This window comes from Perca fluviatilis, chromosome 8 (genome assembly GCF_010015445.1).
Source record: "Perca fluviatilis chromosome 8, GENO_Pfluv_1.0, whole genome shotgun sequence".
Classification (NCBI taxonomy): Eukaryota; Metazoa; Chordata; class Actinopteri; order Perciformes; family Percidae; genus Perca; species Perca fluviatilis.
In genome coordinates, this window is record NC_053119.1 from 22,101,176 (window position 1) to 22,123,882 (window position 22,707).

The 22,707-nt window shown below is 42.7% G+C and overlaps 1 protein-coding gene across 1 annotated transcript in view; it reads right to left on the bottom strand.

Annotated features, from left to right (window-relative positions):
• Positions 1–22,707, bottom strand: part of nell2a (neural EGFL like 2a) — a 120,308-nt gene that overhangs the window by 9,643 nt on the left and 87,958 nt on the right. Inside the window, exons 16-18 of the mRNA XM_039809654.1 lie at positions 8,011–8,151; positions 6,541–6,748; positions 707–723 (exon numbers count right to left, since the gene is read on the bottom strand). Coding sequence (XP_039665588.1) covers positions 707–723; positions 6,541–6,748; positions 8,011–8,151 — 366 coding nt within the window. The remainder of the gene's footprint in view (positions 1–706; positions 724–6,540; positions 6,749–8,010; positions 8,152–22,707) is intronic.

The following is a 22,707-nucleotide window of genomic DNA, read 5'->3' on the forward strand; positions in this document are numbered from 1 at the left end:
GATCATTCACTACCGACACTAATCCACTATAATCACCTTCCACTACTGCCAGACACTTGGCATTAGGTTGAATGAAACGCTGAAATGCAAAGTATGACTGGTCCGTGACCTGATAATCCTTGAGAGAAAATGTGTTTAGGATGATAGAATGAGTTTTAACGGACAAAGTGTTCCCAGATGCCTTGTCACTGTGGTGTCAGAAATCACTCAAAGCAACTACATCAAAAGCCTGAGTCACTCTGGCAGGCCTTTAAAAACCACTACATATAGCTCATGCACTTTAATGAAATTACTCATCACAACAGCATCACTGTCATTGTCAACAGCACTGTCACATCAGGGTTTATGGTACCAGTGTTTCCATCGGCAGTTGGCACTCACTTTTAGTCTCTTTCCATGGCTACACATTTCCTCATTTCTGTTAAAATCCACCTCTTTTGCTTGATTTTTGTCTATTTCCCTTTCCCAAAGGGAAAAGCTTATAACGGAAGAACTGCAAGGCCAAAATGCCTGTATGAGGCTTCATTTGAAACCTAAATTATTTTAGTTTATAGAAATGTGCTTGATTAGCATGTGATTAAAACAACATACACTACAGCAGTTCAAACATGGTTCAAAATTGTTATTTTGGTCCAGTCTAAAAAAAAATTATTTTTGAAAAAAATTAAAAATAAAACATACTTTGTGCCACACTATGCAGAACACAACACATACCTTCTACATCTTGTCAACAACATCTGTATAACGTTTCAGAACTCGAGTCCTAACCTAATGGGACCTAGGGAGTTTTCAGTATTTGGTATTATAGGTGTCACTGGTGTGCCAAAACCTCTCCAAGTGACCAAATGTTGCCAAACGCTTTTACTCACTTCTATGCTATTTGAAAAAATATTGATGAAATATTTGCAACTTAACAAAAATCAATGTACAAGACAAGCAAGCCTGATGACACATAAAAGACACATTGCTTGTTCTTCCACTTAGTTTTTGATGTATGACAAGCCCTATCTTCGAAAATCCATCTCCAACCGACGTGAGAGGACGCTGGCGCTGGTTATTCGCCGCTTCTCCGTCTGCTATTCATCTGCTATTCGTCTGCTATTCTCTTGTGTTTGTGTTCGCTGTACCCCCTACCTCTGGACAGCCTCTGTACCTCTGGACAGTCTCTCTGCTGGTTCCGCGCCGCCTGGGGGCTCCTTGCCGCGGACTCTTGGCTCGTCGGTTAGCCGCTAGCTAGCTGCCCCCGTTCACCAAACGCGTGGCGGCAAATCCTAGCTGCTTCGGCGTAACCCGATTGCTGACCTCCTCCTCATAGGCAACCTCCACCAGATGCCGCGCCACCAAGACTAGACATTCCTCTCCTTCGGTCATGCTGTGGATCATTTTGGCAATCACCTCATTCATCCATCTCCACCTCCACCTCTGTGCTCCTAGCCCACGGCTAACCACTATCACGGAGCTCTCCGTTCCCTCCGCGGCATCATGATCAAATATTCAACTCTGCAACTGGTCCAATTCGTCAACTACTCCATTCCATCCTGCATCCCAGTCATCAAACAGCTCGGACTTCTACGTCGACGCCGTACATCCACAAGAGCTCTCGCCGCAAGTTTGTTTTCTTCCACCACGGACAATCCATTCCATCATCTGGTCACCTGACGCTCTGTTGCACCTGTCCCACGTCATCTGAATGCTTCACCCACTGGTTCACATAGGGCTGAACGCATCATCAGGCTACACAGAAAACCCGGACCGGACAGTGCGCTTTCCCCACTTCACATACACTCAATCATACTCTCCAATCATTTGCTAATCGGCTCACTGTCCCCCTCAACTGCAATCCCCCACACCCCAACGACCACACGCACGCCGCTAACCGGGACAACCTCAGATCTCTCCAGCCTGCCCCCCACCCCACCCTCTCACCATGCCAACTTTGCCCTCCTCAACACCCGATCGGTCAACAATAAAGCCCCTGTCCTCCATGAACTAATCCTCGACAACACTCTTGACTTCCTTCTGCTCACCGAAACCTGGCAACAACCCAACGACTTCTTCTCCCTCAACCAAGCATCCCCCTGGCTACAACTACATCTGCAAACCCCGCCCTCCCAACCGGGAGGTGGGCTCGCCGTCATTTTCAATCAGAACTTCCGGATCACAGAACTCACCCTCCCCTCAGTATCATCGTTTGAATATCTCGCCTTCAAAACTCTTTTCCTCCATGACAGTCATCCTCATTTACCGGCCACCTAAACCAAATCCCTCCTTCCTCTCTGATTTTACTGAACTCCTCACACTAGCCTCATTTATTCTCCACGTCTGCTGCTACTCGGTGACTTAAACATCCAGATGGACTCCCCCACATGCAAGCTCTCATCAGAATTCAAAATTTTACTGGATAACTTCTCTCTCACCCAACATGTCACATTCCCCACCCACGAAAAGGTCACATCCTCGACCTGGTCTGCTCCACCAACCAACCAGTGCTTCGACCTCCATCCATGCCTCTTTCCCCTCTCTGATCACAAACTGATACGGTTCACCATCCCTTCTCCAACCCCCACGCCTCCTCAGAGAAATCACCTTCTCGCAACCTCAAATCTATCAATCCCCACCATCTCTCTGACCTGCTCTCCACCACTCTCCACCTGGACTCAACCCTCACCTCACCCGATGACCTCACAGACCACCTCAACTCCACCTTGTCTACCTCACCTCAACACCCTGGCCCCCCTCAAAACAAAACTCGTCACTTTTAACACACTCTTCATCTTACCGTACACCTGCACTCCGAAAAATGAAACAAACTGGCCGCCAACTTGAACGTCTGACAAAGAAATCATCCCTCACAGTCCATCATGAAGCCTATAAATCCCATCTCATCGCCTACAAAGATGCCCCTCATTGCCGCCAAATCTGCCTACCTCTCCACCATCCTCACCCGACCCCTGCCAAAACCCCAGAACCCTCTTCTCCACATTGAACAACCTCATCAAGCCTCGGACCAACAGCCTCCTTACCTCTAATCCGGATCTCTGCAACTCATTCCTCCACTTTTTCACTGACAAAATCAATCTCATTTACAAATCCCTATCCCCTGTATCTGACCTTCCAGGATCTACTCCAGCACCTACCTTGGACCCTCCTCTCTCCATCCCTCCAGACCTCCCGACCCCTCCCTCCACACTTCCTCCTCTCCCAGTTTAACCCAGTCACTCCTCCTGAAATCTCCAAACTCATCAGCTCTTCCAAACCCACTACCTGCTCCCTTGACCCTCCCTACTCCACTTCTGAAGTCCTGCCTCCCGGTCCTATGCCCCTACCTCACTAACCTCTTCAACTCCTCACTGTCCCTTGGAACTGTCCCCTCTGCTTTCAAAACTGCCGCTGTCACCCCAATCCTTAAAAACCTGGTCTGGATCCCTCCTCTCTCAACAACTACCGCCATATCCAACCTCCCCTTTCTGTCTAAAACCCTGGAACGCATAGTCGCCTCACAACTACAAACCCATCTTCTTGCCAATAACCTATTCGAACCTCTCTCAATCTGGTTTTCGCCCCCTACACAGCACAGAAACCGCTCTCCTCAAAGTCCTCAACGACCTCCTCACCTTTGCTGACACCGGTTCCCTCAACATCCCTCACCCCCTCGACCTGAGTGTAGCCTTCGAGTACTGTGAGCCATAACATCCTGCTCACCAGACTCAAAGACCTCGGTATCGGGACGCTACTGCACTTAGCTCCTCTTCCCTCTACCTTTCCAACAGATCCCATTTCATCTCTCTCCACAACCACACCTCTGCCACAGCCATACTAACTAGAGTGTTCCCCAAGGCTCCGGAACTTGGCCCCTCCTCTATATCATCTACATCCTCCCTCTTGGTCAGATACTCCGCGCACTTCAACCTGGACTTCCACTGCTATGCGGCACACCCAGATCTACCTCAGCACCAAAATTCCCCTACATCCTCCCCTCTCCCACATCAACACCTGTCTGTCAGCTATTAAAACCTGGATGCAACACAACTTCCTCCAAACTCAACAGCGACAAAACAGAATTCCTTCTGATCGGCTCCAAATCCACACTCAGCAAAACCAATAACCCCACTCTCACCATCGACGCACCATTTGTCTCCCCCATCTCCCCAGGCCGCAACCTCGGCGTTATCTTTGATTCCACCCTCTCCCCTTGAGCCTCACATCCGCCAAGTCATTAAAACCTCCTTCTTTCACCTCCGCGAACATCCGCCAAAATCAGACCCTCTCTCACACCCCCGCTGCTGAAAGACTCATTCACGCCTTCATCTCCTCCCGACTGGACTACTGCAACTCACTTCTCCTCGGCATCAGCTCTACCAACATCAACCGACTCCAACTGGTCCAGAACTCAGCCGCCCGGCCTCATTACCTGCTCCAAATCCTGGCACCACATCACTCCAGTCCTAAAACAACTCCACTGGCTTCCCATTTCCCACCGGATCACCTACAAAATCCTGGTCCTCACCTATAAAGCCCTCCACCATCTGGCCCCTCATACCTCACTGACCTCCTCTCCCCTTACCAACCCTCACGGTCCCCTCAGATCCACCTCAGCCGGTCTCCTCTCCATCCAAAAGTCCAACCTGCGCGCTGTTTTGGGGACAGAGCCTTCTCCAGAGCAGCTCCCAGGCTCTGGAACTCCCCTCCCCAAGAGATCCGCACCTCTGAGTCCCTCACCATCTTCCAGTCCCGCCTCAAGACCCATCTCTTCACCTCAGCCTACCCATAGTCCACCTGCCCCCCTCCCTTTTTCATCTGTATCTTGTTTTGTTCTACTTGTTTTGTTTGCTCGTTTTGTTTTGTTATGTTTTTATAATCTACCCTGCCCTGTAAAGCGACTTTGAGTCCATGAAAAGCGCTATATAAATTCAATTTATTATTATTATTATTATTATCTTCATTTCTTTAACTTAAACCTGCAATAACTGTTGTTTTGTGGCTATTTGGGAGCAGCAGAAACACGCTATAAACACAACACTGACATTTTATGAACTTGTATTTGGAGACATGTTTCTAGTGATCTGTTGAAGAACAATATTCAGCCTCCTTTTAGCTCTGTTTTGGTCTCCACCAACTCCTAATAGAAATATCTGCTCTTCAGTTGCTAAGTGCCACAGTGACTGCAAAATTGGTAATATTTCCCTCTGGGTTCATCACTACGAGTGACCCCTTAGACCTTCCACCAGCAACTCATCACCCATTGTTTAATTAGAGAAATATAGTAAATGCACCGCAACAATTTACTTAACTGTCATAAATGTTGATGCCACTGGGTCATAATCAGTGTTGGGGGTAATGGCGTTCAAGTATAACGACGTTACTAACGGCGTTATTTTATCAGCAACGGAGAAATCTAATTAATTACTTTTCCCATCGTTGAAACACTGTTATCGTTACTGAGAATGTAAAGTGGCGCGTTACTACAATTTGGTTGAATGAAGCACAAGGTGTCAGGCTTTGGCTACACATCAGCTGCCTGGAGAGAGCAGGGGTGGGGATGATGACACCGTTGCAAATGCGATGATGATTGGCTGGGTGGGCGAATGCCCTGCTCACGCTGTCTCACTGCACGCTCTGACTACCACTAAACACAAGACAGCGACAATGGCGACGAGCCAGGGACATTCAAAGGTTCTTGAACTGGAAGTACCGGCACTACTTCTCGCTCATTGAAATTAAAGACCAGAATGTTTATGTAACATGCAAACTCTGCCCAGGAAACACGACTTTTATTTATTTATTTTTTTAATGTTTTTATTTCTATGCATATCATATGGCAGGCTGCAATCTATTGAGTTCAAATAAATACCAAATGTTCTAAAATACTGTATATAGTGTTTTTATTCTTCAATCAGTTAATATAAACATCTTTGACGTTAAAGATGTTATAGAATGTAATAGCTAATTACTATTATAATGTGGTAACTGAATTACTAACTCAATTACTTTTTGGGAGAAGTAATTTGTAACTGTAACTAATTACTTTTTTAAAGTAAGATGACCAACACTGGTCAAAATACTAGTTACCCAAAGGTGGCATGACATTGGTACTTAATGCACCGTCACGTCATGTGTCTAATTAAAAATAAAAAAAGATTCACTGACTGGTTCAAGGGGAACAGTATGGTAACAAGACAAAACAAGGTGACATTTGTTGCTGACTGGCACTGTAGGAGACGTCATCATGGGAAGGGAAGAACAGGTTTACAATTGCTTTGTTATTTTTTGTTTAGTAGACACTTAAGTGGAGAGAGAATAACCAAAGAACAGAAAATTCAATCATAGACCAGTTGGGTGCACATGCAGTAACAGAGAGAGGAAACATCATTACTCAACTATCTATGGCACTGGGCATATTTCCTCTGTTTCTATCTGCCTCTACATCTTTTTGGATCTTATCCATCCTTCTACTTGTCTATCTCTGTCTGTTTCTGTTTCACTCAATCTATCTACCTCTGCTTTGGCTTTTCTCTGTCTATCTCTTCTCTCTCTGTGCACTCTGTGTTTCTTACCTGGCAGGAGCACACAGAGCACCTATCGCTGTCCAGCACCCAGATCTGCCCACTGTGCTTGACCTTGTTGTCATGGATACAGTCGCCGCTGCAGTTGTGTCCGTGAGGGCATCGGCAGTCGTAGCCTCCGTCCAGGTTGAAGCACACCGTGTCATTGGCACAGGTGTTCCTCCCTGTCTTGCATTCATTAATATCTGCAGGGAGCACAAAAAGATGATATCATACATATGCTCAGTGCAGGCAACACAGTTTATGCATGGCTTGTTGAAATGGGATTTTTTTTTATTACAAGCCCCGTTATATTTGCTTTAGTAACATGGTGACAAGGTAAAGGAGCATGTTCTGTCACAGACTGGTTTTGAAGTACGTAATGTAATGAATATAGTAATGAGCACCCACATCTTTGTCCTCTTGAGCAAGACAAAGACCTGCTCTCTGCACCCGTAAGCTGCAGCTTATGGGTGCTGTAAATTGTAGCGATAAAACATTTTTCAGATCTCGGAGAAACATACAGTATACAACTGTAATGTAACCCAGAAACCTACTTTTGGCAAAATAATAACTTTGCTTTGTGAAGTCCGGACAGGTTCGGTTTATTGAGAGTGCCTTTAATTTGCTTTTTTTCCTCTGCCTCTCCCAACTCAAACTGACAGCCAAGATGGGGTCAACGAGTTGAGCAGCGCTAGCACTATTGTTACAGGCAAGGCTTCGATGTTGCTGTAGATTGAGGGTTTCCATTTTGACAGCTGACACTTCTCCTGACAGGCGGTATCAGAGAGAACGTTCCAGAAAATGAGCAGGCTGCAAAAAGCAAGCTGACGTTTTGGGAGGAAAACACACTGATAATGACATACCTATCCAATCACACCATTACTTACAGCAGCATAACGACACATCTTATAAAACAAAAGCTTAGTTTCTCATGGTGGCTGGCACACATATTTCAACAAAGTTCTGCTTTAAATTAAAAAGCACTATTTTCAGGGCTTTCTTCTTGAACGCTACTGAAGCTAGAAATCAAAAGACCTTTAAATCTGGGATGGGACTGAGATGTAAAAGGGGGACATTCAGTGGAAAATGAATGGGGTGTTTTCTGTTAATGGGGCATTATGGAGCTGTAAGATGCAATAAAGGTATTCTTGACATGCTAAAAGATATGAACCAGAATTTAAACCTAATTTTAGTTACATTTTACGTCCAAGTGGCAAAGACACATTTAAAAATGTAAATTTTGTATAAATGGAAAACCAAATAATTTCTTCATAACATGAAAGATTCATGAAATACCACATTGTTTTACACGTGATACATTGACAAGTGAAATTTGTGTTCTATACAAAACGTGATTCCACTGACTTATCCATGTTGCAATCCTAAAATCAGAATAAAAAAATAAACTTTTTCACCGTTATTGTTTTAATTTGCGTAAAGACGAAAGCAACAGTGGACCACTCACCTACACATGATTCCCCACTGGCGGAAAACAAGCCGTTGTCATGGTAGCCATCACGACACTCACAGTGGTACCAGCCGGGCAAGTTGACACAAGTGGATTTACTATCACACTCAACAAAGCCGTCCGCACACTCATCAATATCTGAAGAGGAGAGAAGAGAAGGAACAATTAGACATCCATATACACTATCACTATCATGTTGGTTTCAAAATATGCTCTTTACAGTGAATGGACTATTGAGCTCCATTCTTGCCTGGTAGGCATTTTCAACATTGATCGATTCATAATTGATAAAACAACGTGTCTAGAATTTGAGTGAAACTTGTCCGTAGGCTTTATAGATCAAGCATAGTTGCATGGCCAGAGAAGGACATCTGTATCAATAAAAGATAGCAGGGAATGGATGAATCTAATATAGCAAGCCTATTATTAGAAGCCAGACATTTAACAGGCTTCATTTTGAAACCAGTAAAAATCCTACACAGTCAAATCCAACACATGCAGGCAAACAGATAAATTCCGAGGTGTGTGCAAACTTTTATTGAACGTGAACTTTACTTGAATCTTTAAAGGTCTCATGGCATGAAAAATTCACTTTATGAGGTTTTTTAACATTAATATGAGTTCCCCCAGCCTGCCTATGGTCCCCCAGTGGCTAGAAATGGTGATAGGTTTAAACCGAGCCCTGGGTATCCTGCTCTGCCTTTGAGAAAATGAAAGCTCAGATGGGCCAATGTGGAATCTGCTCCTTATGAGGTCATAAGGAGCAAGGTTACTTCCCTTTCTCTGCTTTGCCCGCCCAGAGAATTTGGCCCACCCATGAGAAAGAGAGAGACATCATGGCTTGCAAACAAGCAAAGCATGGCAGTTGGTCAAGGCCACACCCCCCCGCCTCCACCTTCCCCCCTTCCCCCTCCTCCTCAATAGCATTTTAAAGCTACAGACACAGAAATGGCACATCCTAAGGAAAGCTCATTGTGGGACTGGCTCTAGTGGCTGTAATTCTGCACCAAGGCTGAATTTTGGGAAAGAGACTTCAGATACAGTATTAGGGGACCACTGAGGCCTATATAAAAGCATCCAAAGAGCACCATGTCATGGGACCTTTAACTGCTTGGACAGCATGGGTTTCTATGAGGTGATGTGCGAAGAAGCTCTGCAAAGAGCATCCTTTCAGTGGCGGTTTCTCTAGGAGGCCAAAGGAAGCCTGGCCTCCCCATAAAAATATAAAACATAATTTAAAATATAAAATATATATATTTTTTAATAAAATAAAAAAAATAATAATTTTACGATAAATGTTATAATTTAAAATTACGTTTTATATTTTTAACCGTAGGAATTATAAATTTACGGTTGTGTCTTTTACTGATTTTGTAATTTCCCTTATCAAAACATTCCATTATCATTTTCTTCAGAGCGAAACAGCGCCCCTCTGTCACTGCGTGCGTGGTGCAGTCCTGTCTGTGCTCTGTCTAGTGGCCAGTAAAATGCTACGAACGCTCAAAGGAGGCCAGCTTTTCCTGGCCTCCTTTAGAGAAAAAAATTATATTTTCAGCCAATCAGATTGAGGCTAGGTTTGACCGAGCTCGACATTGAATGGTCAATTCATCATAAATAAAAAAACCAGGGAAGCCAGGTTGAACCTGGCTTCTCACCAATCACATGCCTCAGACAGATGGGTAACTATGGTAACAGTACAGCAGCGGTGCCGTCCGGTGTCAGTTAACAGCAAGTTTACACAATGAATGGCACAAAAGCGCTTTTTGATTTTCTTTATTGATTAACCACAAGCTAAAAAAGCGTAAAAGAGCGGAGGCAGAAAACTCAGCAACTAACTGAATGAAGTAGCGACCCTGCTAGCAACAGACGACGAGGGAGCTAATCTCGTAAACCAAGCTAGCAGCATCAGGGTAGCCGCAGAGGGAACATCCACGTCAGCTCAGTGCTGCCAGCCTCGGGGTCACACTTTTCCTGGTACACGTTTTGGAGATGAGGATTTATTTTTAGTGTTATGACTGCAACACAAGGTAATAATGCTGGTTTATTATTATTATGTTGCCGCCGTGCAGTAAATTGGCATGATTTATCAACTGTTCAGTAACAGTTCAACTGGAAGTTTATACGAATTATTGGAGATAATTGTGTTTTTTACACTCGTGTAAAGCCTAGCGTACGTGTTGACCAGAATGAGGTCATACCGATTTTTAATTATCCTACCGTATTGTTATAAAATTATTAGGCCCAGCTTAACACCCAGGCCCAATATCTTTATGCCTGTAATTTGCTATTGCTGTGCTACAAAAACTTAAGGCTGCATTTCTCTATTTCATTTCAGTGTTCAAATCAGTCAGTCCTGACATACTTTGATTTGATTTAATATGATTCAGTGATGTGTTACCCTTGTGTTTTGTGGCTCAGTGTTTGAGCTTGTAGTAGGCCTATTCTGTACCATTGCCGTAGCTTTGTGCCTATATCCTGCGTTACCCGTGCCTAGTTTGTTCTGTCTTGGATTTTGGACTTTATTCATGTTTTAGTTTTTCGCTTGTTGAGCGTGTATCTGTGTTCCAGTTTTAAGAACCCGGCGCATTGTTTTGACACCACAAAGTGTCTTTGTTTTAATAAATAGAGATATTTTGTCTTCATCTTGACAGTATATGACAGAAATTTTACTTGGTTGAATAGCGATAACGGTCTATTATTTCCCGTGTTTGGGGATCAGTAGCCCACGGCAGGCTAATTACGGTCTTGATAGGCTATTTATATGAATTGAATCTCTATACAGTTCAATACATTGTGATGGATGCAGTTGGTGTGTGGTGGTTGACTGTGGCTGAAAAACTTCACTCTGGAAAATTTGTCAGCACCCCCAATTCAAAAAATATGTTCCCAACGATGGTGCAAGCTGTCGCCGAGTTTGACACAACGCTAGCAGGGCGCTCTAGCATCAGCTACAACATTTACGGGTGTGTCAAAGACAATTCAGAATTACATAATAAAGAGCGCTGCTCATGTTATTCAGGAAGAAATAGATAAAGAAATAAACACAGCGTCATTCATAGCAGTGGAAGTGGATGACACCACAGACATATCATGCAAGTGCCAAGTGACGGTCATTATCCGCTACGTAAATAAAAAGGGAATGATATGTGAGCGGTTTCTTGGTTTCTTTGACGTTAGCCTTGAACGAGATGCTGAAGCCATAACTGCTGTGGTGATGCGGGCACTTGCCAACTACAATCCTGAAACAAAGCTCATTTGTCAGACGATGGAGCAAGTAAGCTCACTGGCTTCCTCAATAGCTGGAGCTGATGTTTGTTTTCACAGAGCTCCACTAAGAAATATCCTTGACTTTGCCTCCTCCTTCAGCTCTCGTCTTTAATGAAATACCTTTATTACGTGCTGTGACGTTCGCCTCTCTTTTTGTTTTTTGACCCCAGTTTTTTCTATTCAGCTCTTTTCATATGGGTTTCCTTGTTTCTCTTTTTCACTCTCTCACTACTAGTTTCTGTTTACAACAAGCCAACATTCACCCTTTTATTTCAACAAGCGACCCTGCAACGTTCCTGCAAACATCAACCAAGAACAAATCCAATACAATTTTCAACAATGAGCATAATACACACAGAGAGACGGATCACTCTGATATTTCAGCTAACATTTAATTAAACTAAGGGCCAGGCCCACACTAGAGAGGAAATAAAGCCTGTCATTACACAGTAGGGCTAAATATATAAGGCCCCGCACATGCAACGGGATTAAATGTGCCTGTATAGTCCGGTGATGGCTTTTTTATGATTGTGCATGATGCATGATGCTCTGCTCTCATTATGAAAATGGCAGTGTGCTGTGTCTGACCTTCTCCACAACTGCCTGCAACAGTATCCCCCATAGAGCTGCCAGCAGGCGGGCTGGTCCCCCACCCGCCCTGGCAGTAATGGGATTAAGATCTATTGGCTAATGAGCCCCTCAGCTTTTAATAGAATTTCTGCAGCAGATTAACTGTTGATGAAATGTCCCGTAGATTAGGGCGTTATCTATTCAAAAATGACCCGTTTTTTTTCTTGAGAAGCAGGTTTGCTAAAAACCTACAGCATATTCCCTTTTTCTGTTTTCCATACTGGCCAGGTTCAAAAAGCTCTCTCTTTCAGTGTGGTAGTCTTTAAAGTGAAATCTCAAATTTCACTAATTACATCAGTTTGGTGCAGCAGAGCACCTCATTTTCTCCCCTTAGGACAGCAATGCTGGGTTAAAAGGACACTGCTTAAAAATCATGAGTCTACAGCAAATACTATAACTAGCCTATCTTTGAAATTGATATAAATTCTCCTCACTACTGAAGAGAAATATAAAATGCTCTTTGTTGCCTGTGAATTTCAGTGTGATAAAGGCAGGGAGCTTTTAAAGGGAGAGCTGCAGGAGGTGTATTGCCAGTAAAAAAAATACAAGCTGAATTTGTCCGCGCATCTTCTCCTCCCCAATAAGGCTGCATGAAATTGTTCAAAGTACAACTGAGCAGTCAGATACCATTTATAACAGACACTGATGGTGAGGTAAGTCTAAAATATGCAAATGGGTTATTTTCAGCCAGCTTTATCCAGGTGTTTTAAAAGCTTGACTGTCTGGCGATAACAACAGAAGGTTATACCCCAACAAAAGATTCATGATTTTCTCTTTTAACTTGAGTCAAACCTGTCAGCTACAATTATGGCCTGTCGCTTCTTAGCCTCCTGTCAAATCAACTTTTGAAGTGCGGTGGTGTTTTAGGACAGTGAAACTCACTGTTGTCGAACCTAGGACTTGACAAGATTGAATGTGTGAGGTACAGCAAGGATACAACATGCTTGCAAAGATCCCCGCTTCTCTCTTTTATCATCTCTCGTAAAGGATAATGGAAGATCATTGTAATTAAATCATCAACAATGACAATCAGACAAGGGTGCTGGCTGAAAGCTCTGTCGCTACTGAATCATGAGGCTTTTGCTTTAGTTGAAGCCTAGATGGGGATGTGCGCAGTATTTTCACTTGTTCATGTCCAATCATGTCATCTTTTTTCTTCTCTCTGCTCTGGAAAAAAAAAAGACCACACAAACAAACAAAAAACTGGCTTTCTGTCTCCGTCTCCTGAGAGGTGGCAAGGCCCGCGCAAAGAACAGTTATTTTGGAGTTACCTTGCTGACTGAAAAGAGGGTGGAAACTGACAGGAAAGAAACCTCCACAAAGGAGGAGGATGAGGGTGGGAGGATGAGGTGAACAGGGAGGAGGAGGGAAGCGTTGAAGGAGGCAAAGAGAAGTGGGAGGAAGAAGCAGGGCGAGAAGGGGGAGGAATAAGCAAAGGAGGAGAACGAGAACGATGAGACAGACTGCAGTTATCCTACTCGTTATCCTGAGTGGCAGCTTGGAAACAAGGGCTCTATTAAGGCAGCTCTCTGAGGACAAAGTGAGAAACAAGCGGATGGTCTTTCCTCTGCACCCTCCTGGGCTTGTTGTGCCACTCTGCCAATACCACCCCCCTCCTCTCTTTCTTAATCCTCTGCCTTTACCTTTCCATGTGTTCCCTTTTTTCACCGTGCTGTCTATCTCTGTCTCAAAGCTGAGGCAAAAACAGAGGTGCCCTCATCGTCACCTTTCCCCATCCCTGCAGTTTGCTCTCTTTGAGCAGAAAAAGGCAGAGTTTGGGGTTTAGTCTTGCCTGCCCTTCTTCGTGGGCCTCTCTATTGTCACTGCTCCCGCCTAACCCCTTCACTTCATCCTCGCTTCCTATTCTCATCCTGGACAGGTACAGGTCTTTGCTTTTACACCTCTCTCTCTTTCCTTGCTTTCACCTCTGACGCTTCCCTCCCCATGTCTTTTCCCTTCGACTGACAGATAGCCCTGGGGATTGGGGTGGTGTTCTGCTGTGTTGCATCACTATTACTGCTGCCACATGTACTTCTCCCGTACAGTAACCTAATTCAAACTGATTTCCATTACCACAAAGGTCTACGTGATAATCCTGATAGGCTCCAGGAGGAATTATATAGAGACATCTCTGGATCTCAACTGAAACTTTCCTCCTGATGCCATTTGACAATAAATGGATTTTAAAATTAGCTGAATTTGTCATGTCAGATTACATTTACAATGACAGCTGAAAAAAGGCTGCAGAATCTGTAAGTCAATAATAATGTATACAAAGTGTTTATTGGCATGTCTTACCTTAATGATAAGGTAAGGCATGGATTTGTGATCCCTGCTTTTTTTATGTACAGTAAAGTGTAATTGAGTAATTGTCACTGGTCTTCCGTCTTCATTAGGAGAAAGAGCAAACTCAAGTAATCAATCATCACGAACCCGAGGCAAATTGAGTTACACACTCGGCTCCTAAAGATGAAACAGACACTAAAACGCAAATCCATATCTGCAAGCACTTGAGTGGGAGAGTGGATGAGTAATCATGGTAAATTGGAAACAAGCCTTGTGAACAATTGGTAGCTGCAAGTGCATACAGAATGCAATCACTCTGTATCACTTACCTAGAGCTGTAACATTCCTTCACCCTTTAAAGTACAACTGAAATCACAATGTGTAAACTGATTTTTTTATAAGTCAAAAACATGTGAAAAGGAATTTCAGAATAATTATTTTATATTTGAGAGTAAGAAAAAAATGTTAGCAATCACAAATTCTCCTTTAATCTCCAAGCCTCTGAGTGGGGCAGATGCATGGGTTTGATTGACAGCTGGGCCAACAGGGGCACCCGTGACACAACATAGACAAAGTTGTGCTGGTAACTATAAGCCAAGGAGTTGTGTTAGCAGCAACATTGAAAGCTGCACCAACAACAACACCAGCAACTTGCTGGTGAGCGTGTGGAAGCACTTAGCAGCTAAAGAGCCAGATATTTCTCTCACATTTGCACTTCAGTGCTACAGCTGTCTGACTAATTAGCTAACAAGTCTGCAATATTATGTAAGCTGTGCAGAATTTACCCACATACAGAAAAACAATGGCACTCCAACTGGTATATGCCCAGATAGTTGGTTCCATCCCAAAACCAAAAAATACCACTTTTCCTGTCAAATGAGAGCACAGGACATGTCATTTACAGAGCAGATATGTATGCTGCAGCAGAGAAAACCCTTTAAAGCCTTCAAAGCAATATAGCTGACCAGTGGCCAGTGCCGCTGTTGCACTGCAGCAGCACAGCTGCAAGCTAAGCTATCCCTGGGAGATGTGTCATTTCAGTAGAGGCAGCAGGTGCGCCAGCTAAACGACAGCTCCGCCATTAGCCGGGCCTAATTAAGATACACTAATTAATGCGTGATGGAGTGAGTGCTTTGTAAAGGCCGTCCCTAAATAAATAATGAATACATAATCACTGTGTTTAAACAAGCCGCTTGAGCTTCAACAGTCACAGACCCCCAGGCCTTGTGGGTAAATTGTGGAGCAAAGGAGGGAGAAAGGGAGAGCTGCAAGCGATGCATCCAAGTGGGAGCTGTCAAGGGACAAAAAATTCTTATGGTTTTAAATATTAACTACCTGTGCCTGAGTCGGTGTGGGGGGCCCGGGGAGATTCTCAACTATGAGGTCGTGATTTTTTGTGTATATTCACCTGACCATATGTAAGTCTTATTATTTCCTATCTATCTTCCTGCTTGTGTAACTCTGGCTGTCTGTTTTTTGTCTGTCATTTTGTCCGTTTTTTTTGTCTGTCTAGTCTGTGTGTTTTTGTCTAAAACTCTAAAAGCTTCCTGGAGCTCGACTTCAATGTAAATGAGGTCTCGGAGCTAACAAATTCTCTGTCTGGCCCTGTTCGGCTCTCTGTCCTAGTCAATACGCCAGCATGACCCTCAGGCTCCACACTCGCTCTCTCACTGCCTTCAAAGTTTCCTCATTAACTCACTGGCTATTCACTTGTCTCCTCCCCCATCCTCCTCCATATTCTTCTTGCTAATTTTCCTGTTCCATTTTTACATCTTATAATAAATCACCTCCTTTTTTGTCCCCTTTTCCTCTCGTCTTATCTCCTCCTCATCTGCTATTACCCAATAATTAAATACCGTCTTTTTTTTCTCTACATATGTCTCTTCCTTCCCTCACTTATCTCTCCTTGGTCTTTCCTTATAGAACCTTAGAGAAATGTAAAGTTAGAGAAAAGGTTGTAAAAACTCATTGAATATTAAATTTAATATGGAAGCTCTGATGAAAAGGAGCCGCTTTTACTCACATAAACAGAACTCTCCCCTTTAGATCACATCTCTTAATGAAAGTATCACTTCGAAGATATGTGCTGTTAAATGATCACAACTTCCAAAAAGTTTTTCCTCCACCAATACAACATCAATTTACAGTGTAGGTGTAACACACCAGGGATCCCTGGTGGTGCTCTTGAACATAACCCTCCAGGAGTGTGTAGGAGTCAAACATCTAAATTGCATCATTAACACCAACATAAAAAATCTTTTTATCTCTTTCTCCTTGTCCTGAAAGATCATTGTTGATGCTAAACTTGTCTCTGTGTGATTCAGTGCAGCTGATGATAAAAAATGCTTGTGAGAACTTGAGACTGCAGATGAATTGAAAAACGAAAGGGAGAGGTGTCCGCCCACAGCATCTGATCAAATGCTCTTCTAGCAGCCCACAGCATCCTTTGAGAAGCTAGCCAGTCAGGGACAGCAGCGCGGCCATTAGTTATTAAACTGACAGCATGGTAACAGAAAATTTTAACTCGTGCAAGAGCACCCTAAGACGCTTTAGAGGGGCTTGAAAGGGAGAAGATAATGAGCTGAAAATAAAAGAAATACAAACGCTACCTCCCCTATTCATATCATTGCCACATTCAAGCCATTGCCAAACGAAGTTGATACAAAGCCAATTAAGACTATCAGCCCCACACAACTCTCTGTATTTCTACAGACTATAGCTTTAACCATGCAAAGAAACATAAACAAATATTAACTAATTGGCTACTTATCACTACTAAAGATCAAATTTGTTCATGTAAATATGGCTTTTCTTTTATAACAGTTTGATTTTAAGAATAATGTATTCAATACATTTGTTCTAAAAAAACAGAACAGTACACACTTAACACTGTAATTTTCCAATGTATTGTACTGCGTGGAAAGTTTCACCTCAGAGAACAGCGTTACTAGTTTCTAATCTGTGTACACACACCGTTGAACACTTCCTCACTGCCCAGAGCTGATCAGTCCCCACCCGGGTCTCGGTCATGAAGCAACAATAAATGTAGATAAACATGAACACTAAATCAACCATACACAACTAAAACTTGGAGATAACATAAATGCACACCCAAAACATTAACAGAACATTATTAAAAAACACACTTTAACCAGGACAGAAACCGCCTAGAACATATTATTTTCCCATGAGCCTTTGCATTGCTTCATTGCAGAACAGTTCAAATGACCCTGCCCCTCCCATACAGAAACTTAACATCCTTAGTTATCTCTGCTTAATATGATCTGTGCACTGCATACTTAAGCTGATTATTACAAACAACTAATGTGATTTAGTAATGAATATGGTTTTTAACAAAACATAAAAGAATAAGTAGTGATCACAAAGAAATTTTGTTACAACTCAAATCTGGGCTTATAATGCAGGAATCAAATAAAGGCCAAAAAAGCCCTAACAATATTATAAATAAATATAGGGGAAATAGAAAGTACTAAGGATTAGGGAGAATCTTAAGTCTTTATCCCTCAAGGAAAACATGTATAAAATCATTGATTTGCATCTAATGTCCATCAGTTGTGCAATAACTTCTGACAATTCCACTGCCATTCTCTCTTTTTCATCATAATGCAAAAGCACCCAGAGCAAAGATATCCAGCTCAACCTTTCAGAATGATTAGTACACTTTGATGGACTAATTTTAAAATAAACTAAAACTAAATTTTGGCAACACCAACTTGATTGGATAGTTTGTATATTTTGAAGTTGTGTTGTATGAGGTGGCTTATCCATAGTCAGTGTATTACCTACAGTAGATGGCAGTTGGCATGCCCCCAGTTTGGAGAAGGAGGCAGGAGTACCAACATGGAAGCTCAGCAATGTACTGTTGTTGACAGCCAGCTTTGGGCAGCAGCACAACGTATTTTAGCCACCTAGTTGTATAAGTGTATAAGCTTATATTTAGAATATTTTCACTGCTTTCGGGTCAGACAGCCCTTTCCAATGGGGAACTGAAGCGGTTATATCCATCCAGGCTCTTTAAAGCCATCCGACTCCTTTGAAAAAATAAATTTTACCTTACAGAACAAGGAGTTGGTAGTCTACCACTGCCTTGATCGGGTTGGTTTGTTTGTATTATTGTGTGGACTTTTGGGTGTTTTAAAGCTACATATGTGTAAGAATGTCTCTCATCTAGTGGGTGAAATTGTATATGACAAACCAACTGAATATTACTGTCTAGCTCCTCCCCCCATTCCGAACGCGTTTAACTCCTACGGTGGTCAGATTATTCCAAGAAGTACAACTTCTGCCCTGAGTGTTCCTTCCAGTGTAATAATAGTTTTTTACGCTATTTTGATATCATCATTGCTAACATCAGCTATCAGGTTCCTCAAACATATGCAAGCTAATGTTAGCAAAGTATCAGTGCTATCGAGATATTGTATGAGATTAACAGTGTAAGGCAATGTTTAAGCGTAGGAGAGAAGCAACGGAGGTTTGTTTTAATATATTTCTCTGAGTATACTAAAGCTTCTGTCAACTGAAGATCTATCTTTTGATGTTGCCTTCTTTAAATAACCTATTGTATCTGCTTTTTATAGGTTTAACTGTTTTAACTGCTCTTTATTTGCATATTTTATCTCTCAGTTCTTTAAATTTTATACTGCACTGTCAATTTTATTCTTGTCTTTTAATTTTTTAAATAGTTTTAATTGTTTTCAACTGCTATTTCAGCTTTTATATAAAACTTTGAATTGCCCTGTTGCTAAAATGTGCTATATAAATAAAGTTGCCTGCCTTGCCTTTGAGCAGTATGAACAATGTCAATGAAACCCAAATTAGCTCTTTAGTATCTCCATTTGTTTGTTTGTAGCTGTTCGTGTGTTACAACTGAACATGACGGAGCTGCCAGGGAAATCAAGCACACATATAATTACGCTTATGTTACAAGGTAGCCAATCCTTTTTCATCATCGACGCGAGGAAAAGTATCCTAGACGCGCTTCAGCTGCTATATGTAACAACCATGCTATAGTTAGCCAAGCAACTATAAACTTCGAATTTACACAAAAAATAGGCAGAATTACCTGTCGAGAAGAAAGCAGGCAACTTCGTGTCCCTTTTAAAATCCTTACTCCATGAGCTCTTTCCATCTTGGAAAAAGCCACCCAATATTAACTTTGGTCTTGTTGCTTTGGTCTTGTTGCTTTGCCTGTCGCATTGTCGCTTTAATTTCTTTTTAACTTCCTTGGCACTTTGTTACATGTCCCTGACAACGTGTTCATATCAGAAACATACACCCACTTTCTCCTACCAGTAGCTGAATTTTGAGTCGTTATTATATACTAACTAACGCTGGTTATCGGAGGCTATGTTGGTTTTAATGTACACAACGGGGAAAAGAGAAAACAAGGTGGGATAAAAAGAAGAACTGGGGTTGGGTTTAGGAAAAGAAAAACCCAGTTGGATTTAGGAAAAGAAAAATGTGGGTAAGGAAAACAACACACGGGTAAAAACGAAGGGAAACATCAACACACGGGACGCTGATCCTCGGCCTCCCAGGTGGAAACACAGAAAGCAGAAGCTAGCAGGCAAGTGTTATTTACATAAACTTCTGGTGTACTTACAAATTTTACAATCCATCGCTTTATGAGTGCATAACCCATTTGTACACTGTAGACGCTTGGTATCATTTCGGCATTATTAGTGGGGTAATGTTAAGAGACACTTCGATCCATTAGCCTCGCGCTAAGCTATTAAGTTGATAACGCTACGCCACGCTTAACGCCCCAAATAAGTTCACCCAGGTGAAAAAAGCTCTGGGGTGTTTGGCCCGAGGTCATGGTGCAAAGGACCCTAGGGGTGAAATTACTCTGAACACATCACTTTAACAGACATTTAGTTTGAATTCTAAAACATCCTAATAGGTATAGTAGCACATTTTGTTCTTGAATTTCTCCGAAGATAGGGAAGAAATGACATCCATTTTGGGAAAAATAAACCTAATATTCCAGTGGCCCATCTCTCACCCAAGCCATAAAGGAATGGTGCTAGCCTGAGGCTGAACACATTGAGTAGACATGTTCAAATACTACATTACAGGGCCCCATGCATTATTTATATCCACATACTGAAGTGTATGTGCTCCCGCCACAGCTGTGTTCTGCATAATCTATGATGTGTCAGAGTTCTCCACTAGCTGATGTCTGTCTGTCAGCAATGCATGCCCTTGTTCCTCCCTCATCCATTCCCCTGAAATGGTAAATGACAAGCACCAAACACAAACACACACACACACACACACACACACACACACACACACACACACACACACACACACACACACACACAAAAAAAAAACACACACACACACACACACAGTCACAGTCACAAGATCATATAGTAATACAAACTGAAAACACATTAACACGCATCTCACACACTTGTGCAATTACAGACACAAAATATTGCATGTGTACACTTAACAACACACCCACACTTACACCCTCAAATTCAAAATGGGAGGCAGGTTGACAATCCACAAACTGTTAGCCTGCACATAAAAGTGTGTGTGTGTGTGTGTGTGTGTGTGTGTGTGTGTGTGTGTGTGCGCACGCTCATAGGGTGCGTGGTTCATCCACACTGCCTTGAAGGAGCTCCTCGGTTTGCAGGTCTTATGACAGGTCACAATCTCGTCAGCTGCAGCAGCAGAAGTGTGGCGCCCCTGGGGAGGCCCCTACAGCTCACAGGGTTCTGGGGGAGCCAGGATCTTAGTGAAAGCTTCTTCCATGCTCATCCACCCAGCTCTGCATCTCCCCTCTGCTGCAACGCACTCCACCAGCCCCATTCCACATCCAAATGCACAGAAAACCCGCTTTAACCCCCTGCACTCTCACTCACCCATCTCTCCCTTGCATCTTCCAATTCCATCTCGCATCTGTCAGTTTTTTTTCCCAACATCTCTGTCATCTTCCTTTTCCACTTCAATCCTCCTCTAACCCCCTCTCCTCCATGTTACTTTCCCTCTCCCTCGGGAATTTTGCATCTGTCACTCTCCCCCATACATCTCCCATTGCTTCTCACCAAACTATCGTTCACATCCCCCATCCCTCCTTCCCACCCCTCCCCCCACTCAGGAGAGCGCAGCATATCCAACAGTACACATTAACCTCCATACATCTCTTTTGGAGCTTCTTCAGTAGACACTTCCCTCACTGGGATCTCCTGTCACACTGTGAGGGAGACTAAGAGACCAACCCCCATTTCACAATAAATCACTGCAGTCTTAAACAGTGCCAGTGGCTTAAGTCTTGTAGCATGGGATCCCAACAGTGGTCCCAAACTATAAAACCTTAGGGAAAAAAGCACATGAGGATGGGAGCTGCCAGAGTGGACTCGGACGAGATTGGGAGGGAGTCTGGATTGTGGGAGGAAGAAGAGAGATAGAACATGCACACTTGAAGCAGCAGCTGTGGTGACAAACATCTTGTCGCTTGAGGTATGAGTAGTGTGCAAGAGATTCAGATGTGTGCGCTTGCTTGTGCTTCCGTCACTCAAACCTCAAAGTCTAACTGGAGCATGACACAGACTGATCCCCCAGCCACTCAATCTTCCATCCCCCTGATCTCCCTCCCATGGTGTGATTAAGAAAGAGACAACTGTATTTATGGAGAACATACTGTTTGCAACCAGTCTACAATTAATGGAGAGAAAAGAACATCTTTGGAAAAAGGGTTGGGTTACCCAAATTAATACAATAGGAGGTAAATGGAATTTTTGTTTGTAGATGCCTTTTCACCTCACAGCATTGAAAAATGACACTTAAAAAGAATAGTTCAACATTTTGAAATATATGCTAAAAGCCTTGCCAAGTTGTAACTCCCTGCATCCTGCACAATGACAAAAAAAAAAGACACTAGCGTAATCTATATATATATATATATATATATATATATATATATATATATATATATATATATATATATATATATATATATATATATACTTACACACAACAATAATAACACACACACACACACACACACACACACACACACACACACACACACACAATAATAACACACACACACACACATATAAGGGTGGTATCAGGTTAAATAGATTTTCAAATAAGCTGTGGAGCACAATAAAACACAATTAATATCACCCGCATTAGATTGGGGTGAATTTCTATGAGGAAGCTGGAATGTGAATTGAAAACCCTCACACATGTATAATTGAAGCTTTTAATTAATTCAATTTTGCCTGTGCAATGTTTGACCCTGAGAATTGATGGTCGGCTACGCACCTTACCTCAAGTGGATTATTGAGCGATTCGCCTGTCACTGGCAAGTGGTCCACTTTATTCCTATGCGTGACCCATTGCTAATGCTAACGCATACCAAGCAGCTCCACTGCAATTGTCCAATAGAAGTAGATCAAAAACTTCTTCAAACTGACCTGTCGCATGTAATGGGTCTATTTAGCAACAATGCAACCGGAACCAGCAATTTAA